General features: G+C 34.2%; 2 protein-coding genes across 2 annotated transcripts; both read left to right on the top strand.

Moving 5' to 3' along the window:
• The first annotated feature begins 703 nt into the window (after positions 1–703).
• Positions 704–3627, top strand: LOC132564652 (large ribosomal subunit protein mL53-like). Its single transcript, XM_060229293.1, has 3 exons — positions 704–813; positions 2025–2137; positions 3097–3627. Exons 1-3 carry the CDS (start codon positions 704–706, stop codon positions 3249–3251), a joined length of 378 nt encoding a protein of 125 aa, XP_060085276.1. The 3' UTR covers positions 3252–3627.
• A 5795-nt stretch (positions 3628–9422) lies between these two features.
• On the top strand, positions 9423–21667 carry LOC132564201 (T-complex protein 1 subunit alpha-like). The gene is made up of 12 exons (XM_060228879.1): positions 9423–9499; positions 10669–10754; positions 11874–12002; positions 12455–12552; positions 13592–13702; positions 14428–14609; positions 15252–15378; positions 15745–15920; positions 16262–16385; positions 17095–17287; positions 20634–20797; positions 21248–21667. The coding sequence occupies exons 1-12, from the start codon at positions 9427–9429 to the stop codon at positions 21450–21452; spliced, it is 1668 nt and encodes a 555-aa protein (XP_060084862.1). The 5' UTR covers positions 9423–9426; the 3' UTR covers positions 21453–21667.
• The last annotated feature ends 1060 nt before the right edge of the window (positions 21668–22727 follow it).

Below are 22727 nucleotides of genomic sequence, written 5' to 3' on the forward strand. Positions count from 1 at the left end.
TTTATGGTTGCCATAGTGACTGTTTTGCTCGTTAGTTTGCCTGGTGGTTCCGTTGTTTTATACTTTGTTCTCATTTATGAAACGTGACATTATTTACTTGCATTGACCAAGGTTAGATCTTATTCTCCTTTCACTTTTTTTCGGAAGTCTCCGTGCAAATCTTTCTTTTGTTCATTTTTTGCACTAGTTGTATGGTATTTGAGTTTAAATTATGATTATGTTGTCATGTTGGTATCTTATTGATGTTTTTTTTTATCTCACCCTGGTATATATATACATATATTATACTTTATATTTCATCGTCCGATCCATGTTCATAGTATCCCATGATTCATCACAATTACTATCACTTTCACAGTAGGATAAATTAAACACCATTGTATGTTAATTTACGATAAGACAAATTCATGAGCCAATGGCAATGTGTAGGACATTATTTGTGACGAATTTTGCGGAAAGGCAAGGGAGATAACTTTTGTGTTAACAGTATTACAATTACAAAAGAATGAAAGTACACCATAGTTAGTTGCATTTATATTTATGTAGTTTATTATGAAAGACGATGAATAACCCATCTACGATATTTTCTTTTTTTCATCTTTTTATATAACATGTACCGGCACTTGTAGCATTTTCGTCATTCCTATCTTTGATATCGCCTTTAGGACGCCTACCATTCAGCATCACATACTTCCGGTTCACCATGGCGCAGAAAAGAGCCATTGCAGGGATCTTGAAGAATTTTCAAATCCGGGCAGTAAAGAAAATGTTTTTCAAATTTGACCCATATTCAGCAGATGTGAGGTCGATAAGGTAATTTATGACGACTGATCTGTTGTTGTGATATGTTTGCATGTTTCCTGTTCTTTTCGGTCAAACCTCTGGCGATGGACACCTGCAAAATTGGTCCATTATAAAAAATCTATAAAGGGAGCTGGACTACATTAGATGTTCAGGCGATAATACTTGTTCCCGAAAATAACAGAAACTTGTTGATATATTGAGAGAGCAATACCTGTTAATCGATACTTCGATTCACTGTAATTAAAATCGACACGATGACCTTGTAAGCCGTCATTAAGCTGTATGTGCGTTCTAAGATGATTTTACATCAAGGTTACAACGGCCTCACTGCAAAAGCAGTCCTAGTTACAACGACAATGGTTAAAATACTCCTACCTGTATATAGTGTTGGGTAAGGTTGAAACTTCTTTGAACTATCAGGAACTGGGACAGCAGAAAATCTGGCAATAGTTCTCATAACACAACCAGTAGAAGATATGATGTTTCGATAGCTATACAGCTCTCTTCATCATTACCACTGTGAAGAGTACTAGCACTCATTTCATCACACTGCTTTTTACCCTAGAATGGAGATGACTGGATTTGGGCAATCGGTGTGCTTTCAGTGTGACGTTTCTGTGTACAAAATTTGAAATCGCATAAAATGTGACTTGTGTGGTGGAAGCAAGTGAGTGAGATATGTGGTGTTTTAATAATGAAATAAGGACGAAATTCAACCAACTGAACTGAAATGATGTCACTCTTTTTTTGATCAACTCACTAGATTCATTGTCCATTTTTTAGGTGTGTATACCATGATCACGACCAGGTATGATCCTACATACATGTTGTCAGATCAAGTTATATATACAAAATCTGCCTATATATAGCCAGATTTGACGATGCTCTAGTATTTGATAGTACTATATTTAGATGTCATTAATTAAGCATTAAAGGTGTTGCAAAATGTTTTGTTTTTAACCATTACAGTACTTAGTTTTCAGTTCAAGATAATAGAAAATGGTATATAAAAAAAGAATTTTAACAAATTATTTTCTTTGTATCATCTAGTAGTCGTACGAGAAGCATTTTAGTGAAACATACATTCTACATACCGTAGAAAACAACCTAAATATTTGCAATTTGAATTGAAAATGAATATAACTCTTCATGTACACTGATTTCTGTATTAAATTTTTTCATATGGTATTTATCTTAGATCTGCTATATTTTTTTGGCAGGGAAGTGATGTTTGCACTACATGCAGATAAAATCCTCTCAACCAATTTGAACTGCACACCTAAAGTGGAAATTATGTCCGATCAATCAGAGCCAGAGATGAAAGTAGATTTCAGTAAGTATTGATAATGTTAATCTATGATTTTATGGACTGGCAGTTCTCATATCTGGTACTAGTGTGTAAAAAGTTTGTGATTCAGTATATTGAAAATGGTTTTGGGAAAAGTCTTGATGCACAATGCCATGTATAAATTTTCATGTGGAAAGCTCTGTGTCACATTCAGTTATACATAGATGCTTAACACAGATTTAACATAATCAGTCAAAAGGTTTGCTCTGTTAAGGTAGCCTACCAGTGTAAAATTTATCAATAGAGCAATGTGCCTTTTTATCTGATCAGCATCTTGGCTCAATTACAAAACAAAGAATGAGCAATTAAAATTTAAAAATAGTACTTTCAGTCGCAAGTGGGCTGATCATTGATTCCCAAAAGACCATAAAGAAAGCCTGTTAAACCAGTCTAATCTGACAACTGAAATGTCTAATCAGATCAGATCTAATTTGACACTAACTCATCCCCAGTCTAATCTGACAAGAGATTATTCTTAACCCCTGTCTAATCTAACACTGGATTAATCTTTCTACCTGTCTTACTTGACACTGGATGAATCTTACTACCTGTCTAATCTGACACTGGATTAATATTTCTACTTGTCTAATCTGACACTGGATTAATATTTCTACTTGTCTAATCTGACACTGGATTAATCTTACTCCCTGTGTAATTTGACACTGGATTAATCTTACTCCCTGTCTAATTTTATATCTGATTATACACTAGAAAAGGTATCAAGAAGGGTTATCAATGAAGACCAATAAAGTACATGTGTATTGTTAATTACTATTATTTTATTAATAAAATGTTTTGATATCAGCACCGTTAAATGGTAAATCTCCTCTAACACATAGTATTGGTCTTTGATCTGTTTTGCTTTCAATACATTAGAATTCAAAAACACATATTGTACATGGCGATAGGGGAAAGTGTAATTCTCTCTCACTCCTTTGTTACAGGTGATGGCCAAAAGGTTTTATTCAAAACAAAAAATTTAACAACATTGGACATTTTGCTGAGGTTCCACCAGTTGTGTTCAGAAAAGGATCCCAAGAAAACAGAAACAAATGTTATTGATACAAAATCATCTCGAAAAAAAGTGTCTAAAAAATGATTCCGAGCATCTAATATGTGTCTGAGAATTGATTTGTGTGTAGGCTGTGAGAGAATTCATATGATGGTGGAGTCTATTTACAGAATGCTGAAGAATTGTTCTTCGGTTGTATATCAATATGATGGGTGTGTCTGGATAAATTACGCTAGTACAGAAAATCTTTGTGTACACTGATGACAAACCTCGGAGTCTCTGGAAATTGAGGGATGTTTGATGTGTTTGAGATAGTGGTGCATTGATCACCTTAGTCATTCATTGAAATGTAAGTTATTCTTGTTCTTAAAGCTTGATAGATCAATAACCATTGTATGTAATGAGTGAAAATAAGCTGTAAGTTTTGTTTTGAAGCATGGTTTGAGACTAGATAATAAAGAGAAAAAATACACAATACAAGTATTTGACTTGTTTATTTTTAGCTCACCTGCCTGAAGGACAAATGAGCTTATGCTGGCATCAGGTTTTCCATTTAAACAAAAAGGTATTAATGTTGGGCCTATAGCACACTTGAATGATGGGTTAAATATGTTCAAATGAATTACCTTGACCCTCCATGAGGAATCAAATGTAACAAATGTAAAAGCGTAACTCACCTACTTTCAAAAGCACAGATATCACATAAAAAATGACTTATAAGCTTATAAGGTAAAATTACAAAAAATGAGTTTGCAAACAGCATTGAGTGACAGGTGAACAATGCAGGCCCATTGTGCCTGTTATTTTCTCATGTTATCTGAAACACTTATCTTTTCAATTTGGCCAAGCATTTATGTAAATATCCCAAATCAAAAGTTTTTATCCGTATCAAATGCTGTGACAATCTAAAAATCAAATTTTAACAAGAAGAAATGAGTACAAAGAACTAGGGGTAAACAAACTTATATCTTACATACATGTTAATGATAGTATATGTGGTTCTTATATTTTCAATCTAAAGGACAAAGCTTATGTTGTATACATAACCTGCCAGTAAATACTTCATAGTCACACCATTGGTTTTGACACAAACAATTTAGTAATGATCACGCAGGCATTTCTCTGCCTGTTTACGGAAACTGGGGATGCATCATTGTCTAGTCACTAGTCACTTAGTCAGACATCCTATTTGAATTTGGTCCATGGCGTTGTCTGTAAGGGTGTACTTGTTGTGATTAATATTTCTTGGCCTGTGTTGATGGATGACAGTCTTCATGGGATGGTCCAGTGGGTTGGCATAGAGTCATTGGATCTCCTATTCTGCCTGGAAGAGGCAAATGATTCCAGAATAGTGTCAATGTTGTACTGTTGACAGCATATGTCATTGTCATAGTACTGCTGAGAGCAAATGGCATTGTCACAGTACTGCTGTTATTGTTTAGACGATTGAAGTGAAGGACACAAACTCTGTGAATGACAGGTCATAAGTTGTTGTTATCAAACTTGTCCAAACTATAAAGGTGATGAACCTCCCCATGAAGTCTGAAGTATATCATTGAAAACTTGGAGATATCAAGTAGACACCGTTTTGATATTTCATTACTCAGTGAATTAAGGTCGGGCAAATGTGATCATTGAACTGGTCGAGTGATCATGGTAATGAACCATTCTATCAAGTTTGAAGTTGATATTTTGAAATGTTATCGAGATATGGATCAATAATTCAATAAAGGGCCATAACTCCATCAACTTCAGTCAGAAAATTGCGTTCATCTGGACTAAGACCACAATTAAATACTTCTGGGTTCAGTACCCACGAATGAAGTCCCTAAAAAATGTATGTATATTATTGAAAAAAATAATATGCCTCTTTGAATTGGATTTTTGCCTATAAATTTGATGTAGATGTGTTATAGAGATGATAATCTGTCAGTGTGTAAATCACTCATATTGAACATGTATTTTGTGCTGCAGGATCCGGTGTAAAAAGTCCTGTTTTCACCTTTACCCCTGACCCGGATATATATAATTGACGTTGGTGACACACATGGAGGTATATCTCCAGAAAATGCATCATGGTTTGAAACTTTTACATTTTGCTTCTCAGATGTTGATCTTGGCCAGGTGAAATGGAAATTTGCAGATGAAACTTTGGGACTTAGTTATGAATTTTAATGTTACAATAAAACATATAGTGAAATTAATTGTGGTTTCTGTCCTTAATGACATGCCTAAAATCCATGTTTTTATTTCTCATACCCACATTTTTTGACCGATTCTCATACAAATTGGTATGGTTGTATTATATTTTATGACTGATTAGGTAGTGAATTAATTTTTAATTTATCACTTCAATCAAAATAAAAAAATTTAATTAAATTTTATTTTTTTTATTTTTTTAAACTTTATTTTCTGGAGTGATCAGGACATCTATAAATAACATCAAATTAGCATATTTGTGTTATTGTGTATTCATATACCTGATTTTTAAAAGTTAAGATAGACAATTTTTTCAAACTATACAAGATCTTAGAAAATTCTGTGGTTAGCCCAGATAATGGCTTGTGTAGGATTTGGATTGGACCTGTAACAAGGACAGGGAAATATGGACTTCTGTCATTTAAGGATTTAAATTGGAAAAAGAAACATGCACACAGACTTGCTTTTATTTGTTTTTCTGAAAATTTAGAATTGTCAAGTGATCTGGACTGTTCCCATCTCTGTCATAATATTAAGTTTATGTGTAAATATAGAACACATAAGTTTAGAACCTCATTTTATTAATAATAATAGGCAGTACTGTTTAAATTAAAATGTGTGTTATGATCATGTAGGGTTCAGTGACTGCATGTTGGATTTGAAAACTTAAGTTTTTATTGATTTGAGGGTATTAGCTATTGTACACTGATGTATACAACATTGTCCGACTACCACCACATGGAGGTTCCCTCATTAGGTAGTCATATATTTTGTTGTTGTTGCTGTTGTTGTTACATTATTTTGTTTTTTTTGTTCTGATTGTTAACATGTATCTAATAAATTTGTTGTCACCTCTGAGCTGAGTTGATCAAGTTTATGTTTGACCTCCCTACTCAGAGTACCACCAAAGTGTTCAACCTTCTGTTGAATGGCTTTCTCTGCAGTGTTGTCTAGGGTCAGAATGGTATTGTCTAACCTCCCGTCAGCATTTCTTCCAAAATTCTGATGTTTTGGTAAGGACACATTCAGGCTTCTGTGACAACCCTCGTTCTTCTGTGTAGATGTGCTGAGTCTCATAGATCGAACAACATAGTGCTGAGTTTCATTTTCAGGAGCTCCAACACCAACATCTCGTCCTCCAATGTCATTCGAAGTTGATGGATCTGGTTCGAACTAAGGAACATTGATCGCACCAACCAGTTGTCACTGTCACCACCAGAGCACACCATGGAATACTGCTTGCATTTAGAACAGTCACCTGTGTAGCAGGATAGAGTAGCATCTAACACTGCAGGTAAACGAGTCGTGATAGTCTCAATGTTTCTGGAGTGAATTTTCATCAATTCCTTGAAAATCAGACTGCTTCCGCAAGTTCCGGCTTTAAAGCCTTGAGAAAATACTTTCTGAGCATGAGACCTCATCAGTCTGGTACTACCAGGAAACATTGACTCGCTCAACATAGTACTGTTACATTTCCGGAACTGTGTTCTGCTTAGGTGAGTTGGGTCAGCCAGTCTCTCCACTTTCCACATGGGATGTAAGGCTCTCATGGCTTCCTCCAGGCCTTGCCCTTGGGCTCTAGAGTCTAGTTCCATCTCCATCTGTGGTGGCATATTTTATGAGCACGCCTTGTCTAGCCAGTTGATCCCCAATGCTCTTTCTCATGGCATACTCGGACAAGCCGTCGTATCGGTGTTGATAATATAATATCAAATGTGCTTTAAAGTCAGGATCAGTCGGATGCATTTGCTCGATCTGTGCGCCTTTAGAATTTGAAAATCAGGATGAATAAGACGCTCCTCCAACTCTGTGACTTCAATGCTTGTAAATCAGACTCATTTAGACGCTTATTACTGGAACTTTATCACAGAAAAGATTATAAATCAGGATTATTCAAACTTTTTATCTCGATCTTTGTCGCTGAAAAGTTTGTAATTCTAGGTCATTTAAACTATTTATCTCGATCTGCGACTCTAAAAAGTCTGTTGATAGGGTTATACAAACTCTTTCTCTCGAACTGAGTCACTTCGAACTTATAAATCAAGTCCATTAGAACTTTATTCTCTCATTACTTTAAAGCTTGTAAATAAGGGTTTTTCAAGTAGTTTCTTAACGTCGCTTTGAAGAAACGGAGTTATGTTACAAAGACTTTTTCATTTCCGTTCGTTACATAAATGCTTTCCCTTAATACAATTCGAATGAACTTTTGTTTCAATATCATCGTATTTAATGTGACATTTGTCAGATTTTATTTTCACCTGTTGAAACCATAACGAGGCTATATTTATTTATGATAACCGTGTAACATAGGATTAGATACCAGTAGCTGACGTAACATTTCGTCTAAAGCGGAAACTTTGGAACTTCGGGAAAAACGCTCAGACATTTGTATTTTTTCATGTATGATTTTTACTGCCAAGGCCGATATGTAACTTCGGGGTCACCGATATTTTTTAACTGTTTTTTCCAGTTATGGCTAGGACCAGTAAATTTAAACAGAGAATTCGACCAAACGATTTGAAACCAAACCAAGTGTACTAAAAAACCAACAAGAAAATACCAACGTCAAAATAATCATAATCAAAACTAAATTTAATAAAAACAGTAGAGCAAAATATTAACAAAAGAAAGTACAAAGAGAATAAGACCAGGTGTTCCGTAATAGGTAGACTCTTCTGCTTCTTGCTCAATCCAAGTATGTAATGTCACGCTCTCAAATGAAAACGATACATACAACAACGGAATCAACAGGAAAACTAATTAGCATCACGTGCGCCAAGCTTCATATAGCACAAAGAAATGGAATGTTTCTAAATGAGATCACTATAATGACCCGAAAATCTTCTCCATAATTTTCATCAAACAGCATCTAAAGGTGATGAGTTTGTCTGCCAGTTGATGACTCCTTGCATGTGAATAATGATAATGGAAACAGCCCCTAGGATATCGAATCAACTGTACATGCAAACACCTTATATTGGGGATTTAGGAATGTTGCTTTCCAGAAATGGAAAATTCGCAATAGGGTAGATATGACTTTTGTATATATATAGGTACTTCTGGTTTACTCTTAATCTCATTAGTCGTTAACTGAGCCAATCCATAACAAAAAGGGATCTGTCTTTGGAACCAATCCGTAATTTTTTTCTCATAGTTGCTAAATAATTCTGTGGACCAGATCGTGACATAGCAAAATAGTTTTCCTTCGTTTTTGTGAATATTAATAAGGCAATGTATATAGATGATATATTGCTTAAAAGCGGATGTTTTTGTAGTGTCTCCCTGAAACTGCAAATAAACCTCAGAATGATTAAATATATCAATACATGACAGTGTTTATGCAAAACCGCCATCTTGGATTGAGAAAGAATTTAAAGTAAAAAGTATTGACCGTAATTGTTGGGACATGCCAATGTGTCCCCACAACGTGATGTTAAATTGGAAGCATGCCCCTTAACTACGGTTTTTTTTCATACCCCCTTTATCTCTCTCGTTTCACCGCAACTGTGGTGACATGGGTTTCACAAAGACATTCTGGGGACACCCATTTCCAATAGCAATATCGGTGATAGTGGCATGTGTAATCTCTTCCGAATATTGAATAACTTTGGGTCACTTTTTAATTTGATAGGCAATCTCTGTGGGCATGTATTTATCTCAGTGAGTGTGAGGACATAAAAGCAATGTCCTCACAGAAATGCGATATGGTGATCTAATGTCCTCATTCAGATACGAGGAAGAGCGATGACGAAAATTTGGTTTCGCGGAGACAGCAAAAAGTTTGAGGATTTTTATAAAGGTATTTTTCTTAGCATTTCGTGCAAGTTCAGTGTAATTTAAGTCACCGTAATTGTGGGGACATGCCACTGTGTGCAAATGCTCCCACCGTTGTAAGAATGTCCCCAAAACGTGATTAAAAACATGGAAAATGTCCCTTCAACTGCGGTTTTACTTGTAACCGTCGACACTTTCCGTCAAGTGCCGGAGATTCCCGATTGAGGCAAGTTGAAGATCTCGTTGTCATGCGAGGATGAACGAGACAGTGCGAGAATAAACAACAAGCATGGCAGACACTACGGCTACCCTCACGGTCGGTGGTGACCGAACAACTGGACAGTCAGTCCGTTCACAAAATGGTGAGTATATATTGAATTGATTCCTATTAACCCAAATTAACTGATGAACTGTGCGAGATACCGTGGAATGTTTTCGTAAGGCAATATCTCTCAAAATACTGATGTCAAACAGAGGCATGACTCGCACATGGTCTCGAATGTTCGGGCACGTTCCGGTAACCAAAGGGGATATGTAAATATAAAGAATTCCATTTTATATTGACATGCATCTGCTTTTCTTTCGAAAGAATCGGTCTGGTGATTAGAGTTACACGGTTGTAAAATATCTGAAAGTTGTTTTTATTCGAGTTCTTTTAACAACGTGAAATTATCAGTGGTTGAGCCCCCGTCTGAGCCCCTCAAAACTCTTGCATTAAAACAAGTTGAGACCGTGCTTGCAAATTCAACCGACAATGAATTGTTTTATCTGAACATGTATACTGATTATGATCAGTGCATATGTTTTCACACTTGGAAAATCGTGGGTTTATGACTAATAATGTAATTTAAATAAAACAATTGAACAAAAAGTTGTCCGAATCCACTTGAATTGCTAACTTGACTTTATTAAAAGTGATAAACACATGGGTAAAGTGACCATGATTCCAATGTTCCAGCAAGGATTTGGAAGGGGTAGGGCACTAATCTCAGAAAACAGCATTTTTATGCCTAAATTTAGTATTCAAAGGCATTTCAAAACTGCATTTTCATGAAATCATTTGTACCAGTATGATACATTATAATTGATATCCAGTCTGTACTTGCATGTATAAGGTCTTTTATGTTCTCTTCAATAAGTTTGGATACAGGTTAGAATTTCAATCTAACATTTGTTTAAATAGGCCTTCAACTGCCAAACTTTATCTGAAGGGATAACTTTCAAGTATACTATATTATTATAATAGATACAGCAATTTTCAGTAATAAAATTGTAAAGATGAAATTCATTCTACTTCTGAACATTTGAAGGGAAATGAATGCTTTTAGTACTGTTTACTGAAATGAGAGATGCAGTTAAAGTAAAAATCATCTTTAATAAATGTCTAGTTTTAGGTTTTAGATTAAAGTAGCAAAATACTTACTATCACTGAACAGTGAATGTATTCACTTTCTATGAATATTGAACAGTCATATATGACAAAACAAGTAATGAATTTGAACTTTTCATTGTTAAAATTGTGTTGTTTCAGTGATGGCAGCAAGTTCCATTGCAAATATCGTCAAAAGCAGTCTTGGTCCAGTGGGACTGGATAAAATGTTGGTGGATGATATTGGTGTAAGTATGCAAGAATACAAAAGAGTGACAGCAAAATTGTCAGATATCTTATCCTAAATAGCAGACCCACTAACAAACCTAACAACTTTTAATTGATGTTTGGGATAAATATTAATTATTATGGATTCTACAGCAATGGTAAGTCAATATGAATCGTTACCAGGATAAGGTGATATTTTCGTTTTTAATATGAAATTAGAAATAGAAATGATATGATATTATAAAATTTCTGTATTTTATCTTTACATTTATTTACAAACAAAAGAGAGACTTAAGAGATACATTTATAATATGTTGACTTGTTTTAATTATGAAATATTGCAAAAAGTGGCAATTCCCTTATGGTAAACATGTCATTGATGACATTCAGATGTTATAGAGCCTCAGACAGACAGCTGATTCATGCTGATGTGTAAAGTAAACAAATAATGGGATATCATTTTACCTATTGATAAAAAAAGCAAAAAAGTTCATAGCAATGTTCAACATTAAAATTACAGGGCTCTCACACCCCATTTTGGGACTGGGGCCCGGGGCCCTTAGAATTGGGAAAAATAATGGTGTTTTCCTTAGAATTGGGAAAACTTTGGGTCTAAATTAGGAAAAAAGATAGTATTTTGCATTGGGAATGGGGCCGAATATCAGCCCCAAATCTGGCAGATAGAGAGCCCTGAATTACATATATGAAATCTATAAAAACAAACTTGCTCAGTGAAAATTCCTTATTACTTGTCATTTTAAATGCCCTTTCATACTTCAGGAGTTTATAATTGGGATTAAATATGTGATAACAGCAGGTTTGCAACACATGCATTTTAATTATAACATTCAATTTAAAGATGGAAAAAAACAACTGATAACTACAGAAATATCACAGAAAAAATGAAGTCATGTTAAGAGCATTCAGTTGACCCTTGACATTTGGTAGTATCAGAAGTCAAATCACAAAGGTGAAAGGTCAAACATATATAAATGTGAAAAAAGATCTAATTAAACTTAAATTGTGGAAACTCATTTTTTAGTAAAATATATACCTTGGTGAGTCTACTGAATGCCCTGGTAATACCATATATGTGTTTGTCGATTGGGAATCTCAACATGTATATTTTGTTACTGTAGGATGTGACTATAACAAATGATGGTGCCACCATTCTGAAGTTACTGGAGGTAGAACATCCAGCTGCTAAAATCTTAGTAGAACTAGCAGAGCTTCAAGACCAGGAAGTGGGAGATGGTACAACATCTGTGGTGAGTATTTTTCTGTAGTTTTGGGCTATGTCCCCTGGCTGAAACATAGTGAAGTCCTAGGTACTATTACTCACTGTGGAACTCTTAGCATTGTGGTAGTGGAATGACTGGTTTTCCCATTGTCAGTATAATGTGACCTAGGTTAGTGTCCTAATGCCATTTTGTTTTATTTCTGCATTTGTAATAAAAATATTCACCAGGAGGTGCTACAGTATAGGGTCTGAACAGTTGAACAAAATTATTCATATCAAATTGAATACAAGACTTGGCCATTTTTTACAATTTGTCAATGCTGGTGACTTTGAAAATAATCCAGTCAGTCCCTATTTTGGTTCTATTTGATTATAAATGTGGAGGTTTTATTCACAAATAAACATTTGTGTGTTTAATTTACAAAATTGATAAAGAATTTATAGATTTTTGTGTTAATTATGAAACGTAATACATTACAGGTAATTATAGCTGCAGAACTTCTAAAAAATGCTGATGAGTTGGTGAAATGTAAAATACACCCAACATCTATCATCAGTGGATACAGATTAGCTTGCAAGTAAGTGAAAAATTAACACAGTTGATGTATAACACTGCCAGTAGTGGATCATAATATTACAATTATATACATAGATATGGTAAAAAAATTATATCTTCAAATTCTGTTTTAAAAGAAACAGAAACAAATTTTTCTTCTATGATTTGATGATTCATATATTAGTTTTGTTCTCGCCATCTTTAAAAATTGTCATATTGATAATACTTCTAAATACTGATTCCCATTCAACTTCCCTCTTGTTTTATAGTATAAACTTGAGGTATATACAGTGGGAGAAAGAAAATATCTTACCTTGTAATTTGGGTCTTTTTATTTCTCAAAAGATCCTTATAATAGGTAAGAACAGTGGAATGATTTTGTCTAGAAATTATGAACGTTTTAGACAGACTTGTTCAAAGCAATCTTTGTAAAACCTTGCTCATCTGAGATGTCCCTTATAATTACATATTGAATCCATGGTGTTAGTTCTGTTGAATTATCATCAGTGTAACAGTCGGTTCCTGATTATCTAGCGATTTCTCTAGTATAATATTTTCACATATATATCAATAGTATGAATCATTTACCATTTATTTTGCCAGTCAGTAATAGCCTGTGATGTCACAACATGGACAAAGACTTTTGTCTTGAACTTTGTGTTAAAAAGCATCTTAAATTTTTCTTCATCAGATTATATGAAACTTGTCTCAAAGTTTTAATATTTGTTCAATACGTCCTATTGAAATGAAATCTTGCTTGTTATACAAACTGTCATATGAAATGAAAACTCATTCAACATTGAATATTAATGTGCAAAATTAATGTATTAATGGCCGAACACAGAAGAGCATGAAAGATAACAGTGTACACAAAAGTTTCACTTGAAATGTTGGCACAACTTCTAACAGCAGGTTTGCTTCAATTCAACATGTTTTGTTTTCCTTTAACCTTTGAAAATGGTCTTTTCCACTATTGAGGCTTTGTATTGGAATACTGGAGGATTTACTAATGTTTTAAATGTTTTGACTACTTAATTATTTTTTTATTTGATATTTTCCAGAGAAGCCTGTAAGTATGTACAGGAACACCTTACCATTAATGTAGAAGAGCTTGGCCGTGAGTGTATCATAAATGCTGCGAAGACGAGCATGTCCAGCAAAATCATTGGATCGTATCCTTTCAACCCTGGCCACCAAACTACTAGTGTTTATTTTGTCATATGTTTCACGACTTTTAATGCTATAATGCAGCCTCATTCTTGTTATTCAAACCATGTTCCTCCCAACTTGATCAAGCAATTCATATCTTAATCTGTAGAGCAAAAAGAAAACAAAATTTTGCTATGAAAATCTAACCTATCTGCAGACTCCATTTCCTTAGGGTTACCAGACAAATGATTTAACTGATAGAATTATTAGACAGGAAAGTGAACCAGATAGAAGTCAGTTATTTAAAGTAGATGTTTTACTTAAAAGCCTTAATGTGTGAAATATCCTGCATCTCAATTGCATTTGATTGTCGGACAAGTGACTGTCCCGGTAGATTTCGAAATATTTTTCTTGTCCCGAGGTCTAACATTGTTACTCCTAATTGTCATTATAGCTAGGGTAGAGTAAGTATTTACTAACAATAAGTTTGAAGTGAGGGGTGGAAGTTCTGTGTAGAATGCTTTCTTACTTCCTCTACCTTACATGTTAGTTTATACAATTGGTTTCATTGTAACTTGGGTGAATCTTGAACTTTTCAATATGTAAGGTCACTCACTATATCATGGATAGAAATTTATACGAACAGTTTTCTCATTTTATATATTGTAATCAATATACATGTATATTACACACAAAATTGCTCAGCCATTTGAAAATTTTGACAATATGACCTTGACAATCTTGCCAGCCAAGCAGAATTCTTCTCCAACATGGTAGTAGATGCTGCTTATGCTATAAAGACATCTGACGGAAAGGGAGGCTACAAGTATCCGATCAAGGCTGTAAATGTTCTGAAAGCCCACGGCCGTAGCTCCATTGAAAGTACTCTAATTCAGGGATATGCACTTAACTGTACAGTGGCTTCACAAGGTATGAGCTTTGTTGGAACATCAAGTTATACAGAAATAAAAATATGGTAAAGGGGTTCATTTAGATTAGAACTTTGAAAGGACCTTATATCAATATTTCATCAGAATATCAAGTTGCACAGAAGTAAAAAAAACTATGGTGAAAGAGTTGATTTAAATTAGAACTTTGAAAGAGCCTTATATAAATTTTGTTTTGCATGGACCAGTTTTCTCACAAATAACATGATTTAAGATTTATGGAAAATCCTGTCCTTCCATGATTTGATAAACTATCTAGCACCTTCATGGCAAATATTTTCCAGAAAAGGGTTCCATTGTCCTTGTTACCATTTCATTTCTAATGATCAAATTTTACGCAAAGGTTTCAATGTCATGCACACAAAATTCAATTTTCTGGTTGCTAGGGTAGAAATTTAGGGATAACAAGTTTTGACTGTCATTGAAAAGATGATAATAGACTTAAATTTTCAATTTCAGATTATAGCGGGTGATTTAGAAATGCCCTTTAATACCATTTTCATGCATAAAAATGTCCTTTTTTAGGGTCAGCCACCTTTCCTTTTCAAATCCTAGCTGGAATACATTCTGTGCAAACAAAAATAGATATTGTATGCATGTTGAAATTTTTCTGCTTTCCTTTCAGCCATGCCCAAGAAGATAACAAATGCAAAGATAGCTTGTTTAGATTTTGGTTTGATGAAGGCAAAGATGAAGATGGGTGTTCAGGTCCTCATAGAAAATCCAGAAGATCTTGATGGAGTACGACAAAAGTAAGTGATGACTAGGGTAATAGGACCGCTAATTAAACTTAAGAGTTATAAGATCAAAGGTCAAGGTCATTGTAACTTGAAACAAATTGATTCCAAACATTTTATCAATACAAATCAAGCAAATCTTACTATGCTGATCCATGGTATTTATTATATCCATTATATTTCTTTGTTAATCATTTATTTCAGTGTTCAGCAATTTTCGGGACACCAAATGCTTGAGTTTTTGTTTCATGCTTTTCCTGTTGAACTCAACAAAACTTTTAAAAATTGTTCTAGCCTTGCTATAAATCATACCAAAAAGTTTTCAGTTAAATCATGGCCATTTTGTGGATTTAGTACAAGGTAGATTACTTCTTGTTGCAGAGAATCAGATATCACTAAGGACAGAATTGAAAAAATCATAGCTTCAGGGGCTAATGTTATCCTGACAACAGGAGGTATAGACGATCTCTGCCTCAAATACTTTGTGGAGGCTGGTGCCATGGCCGTTCGCAGATGTAAAAAGGTGGATCTGAGAAGGATTGCCAAGGCAACAGGAGGTGAGAGACTGAAATATTCTAAACAAATATTGAATATCTAAATTTTGTCAGTTCTCAAGATGTTTTAATTTATTATTTCATGACAGCTGTTTTGTTTATGCTTTGTTTGTTTATAACTGATTTTGAAATGTGTCAGTAGTACTATTACTTCTAAAGAAGAACATATATAATCAATTGCTGTTCATTAGAATTGTAAAAACTTTAAGGTCAAAGATCACATGTTCACTTCTGATCATCAATATTGAAATTAAGCAGATTAACAAGGTTCAACTGTGCATTTACATCACAGATATAAATAGATTTGGCCATGTTTTATTTCCAATTTTAATTTCATATTTTAGGGCAGTTGGTATTGACTATGGCTAACTTAGAAGGAGAGGAATCTTTTGATGCAAGCATGCTAGGACAGGCGGAGGAGGTGATACAGGAACGAGTGTCAGATGACGAACTCATTCTCATTAAGGGGTTGGTGTTTTATAATAAGTACTCCTCTCACAATTTGTTAATACATTTGATTAAACTGACATCTAGCGGTTGTCCCATTTGGCACTAGTTTACAGGATTGAATGTTGCCCAAAATTGACTTTAGCATATCTGCAAATCGCTATCCATGTTAACATGCCTATGTCAGTGATCTCATATACTTGTGTACTCCTAATTTTGATGATTCTCGTAGAATTTCTTAAAAAACTTTAAAAGTTTTACATTGCCAAACCCATTCTTTTTAGCAATAGAGATGAAAAGTAGTCAGGAAAATAGATTGCTAATTGATCCTTGTGATGTACATTTAAAGATTTGGATTCTTAACGAAATGTTTAAAGGTTATTTGATTTTGCCCTCTCTTTAGTGACCACTAGTAAAACAAGAAATGTTTAAATTACCCTGTCTGACCATCTGCCTGGGGCTGGAATATTGATGTTGTGCTCTTTTGCTTTTCATAAAATTTTGACAACATTTGATAAGAGTATGCCCTTTGTGTAGATATTCTGTATGAAGTATTGACCTTGAAAATAGGTTTGGAGTTAAACTGAATCTGGCATGGAATAGATTCTGAATATTTCTGACATTCTGTAATCTTAGCCATTAAAATATATTGCAATATAAATATATACTCTAAGATGATAAATAGTCGAGCAGAAAAAAATGCATAGAAATATCTTTTGTTTTCCATCAGAACAAAGGCAAGATCTGCTGCATCTATCATCCTGCGTGGAGCTAATGACTTTATGTGCGATGAAATGGAACGGTCCGTCCATGATGCCCTGTGTGTAGTGAAACGTGTCCTCGAGTCCAAGTCTGTTGTCCCTGGGGGCGGAGCTGTGGAAGCTGCATTGTCAATCTACCTGGAAAATTATGCTACATCACTGGTTAGTAGAATTGAGCTGTGTATTTCAGCATATAAATAACTTTAACTTTGCCAGCCCTTACAGAAAAATTTTCTGGCTGATGCAAGTCCTATGATGATTATGAATTATGAAAGTTTGATGATTGTACTACTCAAACACTCTAATTTTTTTCTGAGGACAGATAATTCATCATTTTCATTTTGGAAATTTGTGATTGGTTTGAATTGCAAAATCAATACTATTTAACATGTTGTGATGAGTTACATGACATAGATAAAAAATAGGAACGTAGATAATCTTCAACCATAGATTAGGTTTCCCCAAATATTTGATATTGATACTTTAATAACATTTTTACATTTATCAGATGATTAAGTTTCTATTTTGTTCAGAGGGATTATTACAATTGGATGAGGATAAATTGAATAACTGGCAATCAGTTTTTCATAAACACATATTTCTACGTGTGAGAGAGGCTAACATTGTCAATGTATAAAGAGATTGAGCAATGCAAACATTAAAGTCAATTACAGCAGTAACTGAAAATATTACTTTTATGCCCTGCCTTCAAATAGGGGTTGGGTATATAGCAATTCCCTTGTCCGACCCATCCTGTCCAATGTATTTTAATTACTTAGCAACTTCATTCATTCATGGATTTTGGTCAAATATTATACAAAGCTCAGTTAGGGGTATGCTTCGGACATCATTGTGTTTCAGGGGCATTTAGTGTAGATGGAGTGCCTTATCACAAACATGTGTCTCTGTGAAAGAGAGGTTGTAGTGTAGAGGGTAGATGGAATGCCTTAACACAAATCCGGTGGTTTATAAGAAGGGAGGTTGAAAAGCAAGTGGTTATTGCAGTCTGTCCAGTGATGATCCTTCGATATGAATATAAATTTGATGATTGCAATAACAAACACTCTAATTTTTATCTGAGGACAGATTTTATAGTCAAAGATCAGGTAGCATGTTATATTATAATTATATATATAGTCATGAACAACTTAGAGGATTTTAACAAAATTTTAGAACGGATAAGCAAACAAGCTGATTAATTCTACTGAAAAGCTCTCAACTTCTTGATGGTAGTTGGCACGGATTAGTGTTGCACATAGAAATCTTGTATTTTCTTAGTATATTTTTATAGTCTTAAAAATGTGTTAAAGTCTCAATCATATTTATTCTGCTATAAGCCCTAGAACTTTTTAGCAACCAAGTGAACAATCTACTTATTTGAGACCGAGGTTATTATGTATCCCTCCATTAAGGATTGAACCAGGAACTTCATGCTTACTGTTGTTATGTTGTAAGACAAGTTCCCCTTGGCAGAGCAGTATATTGTAGCTAGTACTTTACCAAAGTTGCATATATTTGTTTGGGTTTATTACCAGATGTGGTGAGAATTACATGACAGGAGATGTTATATACAAAAACCAGTGGTTATTACAGTCTGTCCAGTGATGATCCTTCGATATGAATATAAATTTGATGATTGCAATAACAAACACTCTAATTTTTTATCTGAGGACAGATTTTATAGTCAAAGATCAGGTAGCATGTGATATTATTATTATATATATAGTCATGAACAACTTAGAGGATTTTAACAAAATTTGGTCTGAAGCAACCATTGGGGGAAAGAGGAACAATTTTATATGTGGTGAGTCTCAGCTCTGAGGGATTGGGCCAAAAAGGGAAAATGTTTAAATCCTACTTCTGTAGGAACAATTGGATTTTGCCCTTATTTGGTATGAATCATTCTTGGGTAAAGGAAACTTTTGTATACATGGTTTTGCTGACTATCTGGAGGTAGAGGGGTCGGACCCAAGGAAGAAATTGATGTAAGCTTTAATCATTTCTTTTCTTTTAGATTGGATAAGCAAATAATCAATTAATTACACTCAAAAGTTCTAAACTTCTCGATGGTAGTTGGCACAGATTAGTGTTACACGTAGAAATCTTGTATTTTCTAAGTATATTTTTCTTGTCTTAAAATATTTTTGAATGTCTGTGTTCAAGTCTCAATCATAATTATTCTGCTATAAGCCCTAGAACTTTTTAGCAACCCAGTGAACAATCTACTTATTTGAGACAGTGGTTGTTAATGTATCTCAGACAGTGGTTGTTAATGTATCTCTCCATTAAGGATTGAACCAGGAATGTCATGCTTACTGTTCTTATGTTGTATGACAAATTCTCCTTGGTTGCATATATTTGTTTGGGTTTAATACCAGATGTGGTGAGAATTACATGACAGGAGATGTTATATACAAAAACTAATGGTTATTACAGTCTGTCCAGTGATGATACTTCGATATGAATATAAATTTGATGATTGCAATAACAAACACTCTAATTTTTTATCTGAGGACAGATTTTATAGTCAAGAAACGTATAACCTGGTTTTTCATACACATGTAATTTTCTTTTTATTCACAATGAATTCAGAAAGTAAACTTTCAAATCATGAAATGCTTTGTCATACACATTATCAGAATTTAATCCCTTGTCAAATGAGTATAAAGTATTCACAAATGAAAATATCTGAACCAAGATGATAGTGTCACTAAGCATGATTTTCTGTATCCTTTGAAAAGATCAATATGTACTGTTTGCTTCTGACTTCCAAAAATACTAACTGTCAGTTAAGTGTGAAACAACAAATTTTTATTTGTTCATTGTCTGTATATGTCACAAACAAAAAATATGTGATCCTTTTGCAGACATCATTTATTCAAAGTGTTCAGTGTTTGTACATCCTGTGATGAAAATAAGTTATGAAAGTTTGATGATTTTACATTTCAAACACTCTAATTTTTTTCTGAGGAAAAATTGTTTAAATTCTGGATTTATGATCTTTGTGTTGTGTAAAAACAATTGAATAACATTGTGCAATACAAATTTCAAACTTAACACAGCAGAGTCAAGTAATAAGTGAAGCTGGAACACACAGCTTTTTTCCTTCTAGGATGTTGGAGGAGTCTTTAAGTGTTGAAATTTAGGTGATAACTTTGTTTTCATTTTCCTGATTTCTGTTTGTGTGGCACTCTAAACCGTCCAATCACTTTTGGTAAATGAGAATACAACATGGAAGGCGTTACTGAGGAAAGTTTGAAGTGTGACAGCACAATTATTTCCACACTTTGATTTCCTCACATTTACACTTAATGATAGACGGACCAACCATTTGTACTGTAGATTGTTTTTTGTTATGTGTGACATCTTCACAACCAATGGGTGAGTTTCAGATTAAGTTTGTGACTTTAACATTGAGTATGAACAAAAACCATTTAACACAATGTAGAAGTAATTGTGTTGATTATTATCAATGCCATCTCTTCATGTATCTGAATTTTGTCCACAGGGATCCCGAGAACAGTTGGCCATCGCAGAGTTTGCAAGATCCCTGCTGGTGATCCCCAAACAGCTGGCTGTGAATGCTGCCCAGGACTCGACTGATTTAGTGGCCAAATTGCGTGCTTACCACAACATGTCTCAGACCAAACAGGAACACCGTGACCTCAGATGGTGAGTCTTCACTTTCAGACACTATCTTATTTTTTATTCAATCACACAAAGAATTAGTAACCTTGCAACCTCAGATGGTGAATCTTCTCATTCAGTTAATTTATGCTGATATTGTTGTCCCAGTTATCTCCCTTGCTGTTTTATAGTGTAAAACACCAGAGTTATTACCCTGTTTACAGCCTGTGCAGGAGTTTGTATCAAAGTTATCTCCCTTGTGGAGAGCTGCTTACCTACATCTGATGTACGTGTTTGTTTATGAGCTCACCCTTGTGGAAATATGCTATTTCATACCCCATGCATATGCTTATCTGTGATTTCCATTTCACGCAACTTTGTGGTGGTTTTGTTGTGTTTAATGTTATGCCTAAATCTGAATTGTCTTTTAAAAGAAAAATTGATGTGGAAAAAAGTTTTGCACATTAAAGTAAGCATTCTTGTTTTATTTTGTAGGATTGGCCTTGACCTCTATGAAGGAAAAGTCAAGGACAACAAGAAGCAAGGTGTATTCGAACCCACTATTTCTAAGATCAAATCCCTCAAGTTCGCTACTGAGGCAGCTATTACAATCCTGAGGATAGACGACTTGATCAAACTGACACCAGAGAAAAAAGAGGGCAATTCTTACCAGGATGCTCTCAATAGAGGAGAGTTATAAACCAAAGTGACTCTAGGACTAATATTTATTTTGAATTCCATTCTTACAGTGCTCATTATGTAAGCTTCATGCAATGTGGAAAGGACCATATTGATGAAATGAAAAGCATTATAGCTTCTACTGTGAACAAAATTCTTTCATAAAATGTTTGTTTTTTGTATGTGCATACCCCCACCATTTCAACTGTGAAAAAATGCAATAAAAATGAATAAGAACTGTGGATTGTTTTGTTGTTTTCTTCAAAGATATTTTTACACCACTCATATCTTGACTGAAGCATTATGGTATAGTCTATTTGATGTCTATCCTCTTTGGCCGACAAATCTCTTTGTCTTTGACCTCTGTACTCGGAACTTCGCAGACTATAAGACCAGTGTCATGAAGTTGTGATTTTAAGGTCATATTAATCAAAGGGTCAGGATGACCTATTGCTGTCCTGTTGTGTCCATCGTTGTGCACCATGCACAAAATTTTTCACATTTTTAACATCTCTTTAGAAACCAGAATGCCAATGTTTATCATATTTGGTAACACACATCTTTAAAGCAAATTAGTTCAAAATTGCAAAATCCCCCAGGGAGCCAATGAAATTCCTACTGAAACCATCAACATTGAAATGATTCCTTCTTAGGCAGTTGACAGAGAGAAGATCACACATTTAGATATAAATTAATGCTTCAGTTGAATAATTTAGTGTAAACTTATAAAGACAATTCAGTATAAAATCTAAAATACAGAATGTTTTTATGGCTTCACTTTAACCTTTATTATCAATTTTGCTTATCTCAAATGACTGTCAAGGCTGCTTGGCCTCTTGTGTTACTTTCCTAGTCGTCAATAGATTTATATAAGACTTACTCTTCTTTTGTAACATGAAGTTGCACTTATCAAGTGGGATATTTACATTTTGAAGCAAGACATGTTTCGCAGTTTTGGTACAAGACTCTTTATGTTAACTCTTCATGAATCTGTGGTATAAAATACTGAAACATGTACTTAGTGGAATCAGTTCTTTCTGAAATTTCATAAAAGGTTTGTTGATACTTCACACCTTGTAAAAGGGTTTAGGATACTTTACACCATGTGAAAGGTTTGTGATTTCTTCCTGTGACTTTCAAAATGCTTTTGGATACTACAAAGCTCTGTAAAATCTTTGCAGATACCTATATAATTTTCGAAAAGCTTACAGATATTTGTATAACTTGCCAAATATTTCACTTCAAGCTTCTCCCATTCATTCTCATTCATATGAATTTGATTTCAACTAGATGAAAA

The sequence above is a fragment of the Ylistrum balloti genome, unplaced genomic scaffold (genome assembly GCF_031769215.1).
Source record: "Ylistrum balloti isolate Yb309-2 unplaced genomic scaffold, AGI_CSIRO_Ybal_v1 Utg369680, whole genome shotgun sequence".
Classification (NCBI taxonomy): domain Eukaryota; kingdom Metazoa; phylum Mollusca; class Bivalvia; order Pectinida; family Pectinidae; genus Ylistrum; species Ylistrum balloti.